Source organism: Neolamprologus multifasciatus, chromosome 2, assembly GCF_963576455.1.
Source record: "Neolamprologus multifasciatus chromosome 2, fNeoMul1.2, whole genome shotgun sequence".
Lineage (NCBI taxonomy): Eukaryota > Metazoa > Chordata > Actinopteri > Cichliformes > Cichlidae > Neolamprologus > Neolamprologus multifasciatus.
The window spans coordinates 12,622,941-12,625,399 of NC_140440.1; the positions used below are offsets into that span (position 1 = coordinate 12,622,941).

The following is a 2,459-nucleotide window of genomic DNA, read 5'->3' on the forward strand; positions in this document are numbered from 1 at the left end:
AAAAGGCTAGGAATATATAATTAAGTACATTTTTTATTTAAATATATATATATATATATATATATATATATATATATATATATATATATATATGTGTGTGTGTGTGTGTGTGTGTGTGTGTGTGAGTGTGCGAAATCTTCATGAATGACACACTGTACAATTGTACAATTTCAACTTTTTTCTCATTTCTTACTGGAAATGGGGGCATGGATTGAGCATGTATTATGCAGAACAAAATTCATTTGATGCTCAAACACCCAGTTGATGAGAGTTTATACAGAGGGAAAATATTTCTTGCCATAGATGTATAGATGTGATATCATAACTATTGACATGATACCTGTTGTGAAACCGCCAAAATAAAGCTAAAATCATGAAGTTATTGTAAGTTTTCAACCCTCTAACTTCACCATAGGGTTGATGTGTGTGTGTTTTAAGTATTTAAATAACTACTAAGCTCTTTACTATGTAATTGGCTCCCAAAAATGCCCATAAGCTTTGGTTTTTGAAAAGGTTCATGAAGCAACATGAGTTCAGGCCTTTTTGTTGGCTCTTTGAAGGTACGAAATGCAAAGATAAACTTACCAACTTTCCTTTGAAATGCAAAATGTGATGTTTTTCTGAGGTATTTCTTGCAGTAAATACTACAAACAGCAGTTAGGACTGTGCTGATTACACTTTTAGGGCTTAAGTTTTATCAAGAATAGTTTATAACAACCATAACTATAACATGTAGGGAACAGTGTTCGAGTTGACAAAATAGGCAGTTACAATACAAGATGAAAGAAGATGAGAGCTTTTGCAAAGCCCAGGAGGAGGCAAATGTGACAGGAAGTCTACATTTGAATCTATTCTGTACTGACCAATCAGCAGCATTTTACTGTCTTACTGAATACAGTGATTTCACCGCCTTCATTCTGTGAAATACCAGCAAAGTCCTCAACAAGGAGCAGTGTCACGATGGTCATGTTATGGATTATATTGCTTTTACTTCATCAAGGATGTAAGTGAGCATTTTACCTTACTAAAAATGTTCTAAATTGAGAATTTATTGTCAAATAGAAAACCTTGACTTTTCTATATTCTAATTCAGATGCTCTAGTTCCAGTGAAAATGGTTCAGCTTGGTGAACCAGCGAACATAACATGTGCTTTGCCCGATGGGGTCAGCAGTAGAGGAGTCCACTGGTACAAGCAGAGTGTCGGAGATACTCTCAAATTAATAGTGACACTGTATGAAAGTACAACACCTCAGTATGGTCAAGAAACATTTAAATCAAGATTTCAAGCAAATTATGATAAGAAATTTAGCAACCTGACCCTTTTGAAAGCAGTCCAAGACGATGAGGGAATCTATCACTGTGGAATCATAGAGTGGATTAATCCTGAATGGACGGGAACATATTTGTTAGTAAAAGGTAAGTTAGTCATACACTGTCCTACTTTTATAAACTTTAAAGTGTTTTAGGTCATGTTATAAAGATGTTATATGTGTTTTGTATTCCACAGGAAATAATGAGACAGCATCAGATTATACTGTTGTTCAATGGCCAACAGTGTTGAATCCACTGCGCTCAGGAAATTCAATGACTCTCCAGTGTTCAGTCTATTCTGACTCTGACAAGATGTGTCCCAGAGATTATAATGTGTTCTGGTTCAGAGCTGGATCAGATCCATTACACCCAAGCATCATCTACACTGATGGAAACAGACACAGTGAAAGTGAGATAATATCAGACTCACAGGAGAGGTGTCTTTATCGCTTCTCTAAGAACGTCAGCTCCTCTGATGCTGGGACTTACTACTGTGCTGTGGCCACATGTGGGGAGATATTATTGGGAAATGGAACTAAACTGGACATTGAAGGTATTTGGTCTTAAGTAGTACTTTAACCTCCTAGGACCTGGCGTCCACATATGTGGACATCGCATTTTGGGTTATTTAGACCAAAATACTCAGTTTTGCTCTACAAGGGCCTGATATGCACTTACGAGGACATTATGAGGACTGCCACTGTTCTATCAAAATTTTAAAAGAATATCCTCATATGTGGCTATCATTTTTCTTAGAAACAAAAATCTGAAAAAAAAATTTGATAATTCTTTGTTTTTGCATTCATCGGATCCCAATCAGCCCAAATATCAAAGAGAAATTAAAAATGCATGCCGTGGAAGAGTTCGGGTCTTAGGAGGTTAATCTATACTATATATTCACAGCTGATAACAGTTTTTGAGAATTGATTTTTGGTTTGTTTTTTGTAGTGCAGCCAACACAATCAGGATTTATTTTAATGGCAATATTAATAGTTTGCTTGGCCATTTCTCTCTTTGGAAATGTTGTCCTGATCTGCAACCGAAGAGTATGTAAACCATTTCAAGGTAAGTGTTATAAAAAGCTGAAATTATTAAAAAGGCTAAAATTATTTTAGTCACATTTTCAAGACCTAAAATCTATGGATTA

The 2,459-nt window shown here is 35.4% G+C and overlaps 1 protein-coding gene across 1 annotated transcript; it reads left to right on the forward strand.

The window, feature by feature from the left end:
• The first annotated feature begins 617 nt into the window (after window positions 1-617).
• On the forward strand, window positions 618-1,974 carry LOC146524042 (signal-regulatory protein beta-2-like). The gene is made up of 3 exons (XM_085184307.1): window positions 618-1,003; window positions 1,094-1,417; window positions 1,509-1,974. Exons 1-3 carry the CDS (start codon window positions 961-963, stop codon window positions 1,877-1,879), a joined length of 738 nt encoding a protein of 245 aa, XP_085040433.1. The 5' UTR covers window positions 618-960; the 3' UTR covers window positions 1,880-1,974.
• The last annotated feature ends 485 nt before the right edge of the window (window positions 1,975-2,459 follow it).